Below are 1,859 nucleotides of genomic sequence, written 5' to 3'. Positions count from 1 at the left end.
CCGCCGCCGAGTACTGGGCGTAGGCAGCTCCGGTGTAATCGATGTAGGGCGTAGTGGAGGCAGCGGCTGCCGCGGGTTGAACGTGGGGAATTACCACTCCGGGCTGCACAAAAGCCTGTGGATAGACATAGTGAGCTGGGATCCTGTTGAAAGATGGGAGAAGGAGTCAGAGGTGGTAGGCGAGTCAGCGCCTAAGCGTCGTATCCATACTCCGAAGTCAGACAAACTCAATTTAGTTGTTGTTATGTGCATAGGGTTGCCACAATAACTAGGTGGAACAGACCGGTTATCAGTTTGTTGGCCTGAAAACATAAGTTGCTCTGAAGCACAGCCTTATAGCCGAGTTAAACGGGAGCGTTTAATGTTGCTTGAGGATGTTACGTGGGATGTTATCAAACCCTTTAGCAGGCCCGGGATAACTGATGTCAGTTTAAGGCAACTCTGAAGGAGTAGGCTTGATTGCAGCATTTGTTTTTCAAAACACCTCAAGTGGTTTTCGTGATCCTGCTTCTCGCCGAACTGCTTGACTCTTAGTGAAATTATTTCCTGTGAGTACTGTTATTATTAGTAACACAGCGGTTTGACAGCCTCGCTGTTTGACAATGGCCAGTAAGGCAACAAAACAGCTTAGCCCTGATTTTACCTAAAGTGTTCTGTGGGGAGCAGGAAAGAAAGGTGTATTGTGGCAACCCTACTTAAGTTGCTATGCAGACTCAGCACACATTAATTTCTCTGCAACCTCAGTCACCCTTATTAAAAATAAGAAAAACAAAAACAACAACAACAACAAAAAAACCAACACAGGCGACAAAAGAGTTTAAATAAAGTTCACAAGTGTGGTAAACACAGCAAGAATCACACTTTCCAAACGAACTATAGTGCAGCTCACTCCGTCACAAGAGGCCATTGAGGGAAGCTACATAGATGCTATTAAAATCCATAACAGTGACTCCTAAGTACATGTGCATCACACTTTTAAAAAGTTCATAAGGACACAAGGGTCAAACCTGTTTGATTATCAGGCCACTGCTGTCCTGTTTTGTGCCAGCTTGTTTATTTCTATGCAAGACATACAGCATAGAGTTTTTTGGAAGGTGGGAATAGGATTAAGTCTAAATAGATCTGGTGCTTAACAAAAGCAAGAAAAAAAAAAAAACACCAACCAAACAAGCAAACAAAAACAAACAAACAAATGTATGGCTTAAGCAATAACCATTCTGAACAAATCAGTACACACACTTTCCTGTCTTCTCCACAAGAGAAGTATACACACAAATTCATCTCAAAATTGTGTTTGATCACATAATACAGTTTTTGAAAACGATGCATCTGATATGATTTTCATTTAAAATCCATAGCTCTGTCTCACATCTGGATTTTCACTGAGAAGTCCTTCATATTCCGAACTCATTTCCAGAAAGTGAGTTTTTGTAAACTCATGTAAAACTGCTTGTGCAAATTTACTGCTATTTAATAATGAAATTTACCTTTACAGACAACTCTGAAGACTGCACCAGCCTTTTAGTGCACTGTAGCATAGATGCAACCTGCAGTAGTACACTGTGTCCTCCAATTGCAAGTTCTAATGGAAAGCTTTTTTGTTTTTTTATTTTTAAAATGACATCAAGATTTACCTAAATGGTCAACAAGGAAGCATTTCAATCAGAAGGGGCACTGTCACCTAGATTCATAGCAAAGAAATAGTATAAAATACATGAAAACCAGACTTTGGAACAGACTGGTTTTCTTTTTTAAGAAAAAGAAGAGCTCAGTGGCATGAATAGGAAAAACCATAGTTATAAAAACCCAACGTGTCAATGGAATTCACTTCCTACTGTATGAAGGGAGAAATGAAAAAA

At 40.1% G+C, this 1,859-nt stretch overlaps 1 protein-coding gene across 1 annotated transcript in view; it reads right to left on the bottom strand.

Annotated features, from left to right (window-relative positions):
- The window catches only part of RBM24 (RNA binding motif protein 24), a 9,887-nt gene that overhangs the window by 2,070 nt on the left and 5,958 nt on the right, over positions 1–1,859 (bottom strand). Inside the window, exon 3 of the mRNA XM_010708449.3 lies at positions 5–143. Within this exon, the coding sequence (XP_010706751.1) occupies positions 5–143 (139 nt within the window). The remainder of the gene's footprint in view (positions 1–4; positions 144–1,859) is intronic.

Source organism: Meleagris gallopavo, chromosome 3 (assembly GCF_000146605.3).
Source record: "Meleagris gallopavo isolate NT-WF06-2002-E0010 breed Aviagen turkey brand Nicholas breeding stock chromosome 3, Turkey_5.1, whole genome shotgun sequence".
Lineage (NCBI taxonomy): Eukaryota > Metazoa > Chordata > Aves > Galliformes > Phasianidae > Meleagris > Meleagris gallopavo.
Note: the sequence above shows the minus strand (reverse complement) of the source record. Positions and strands in the feature narration are given on the sequence as shown.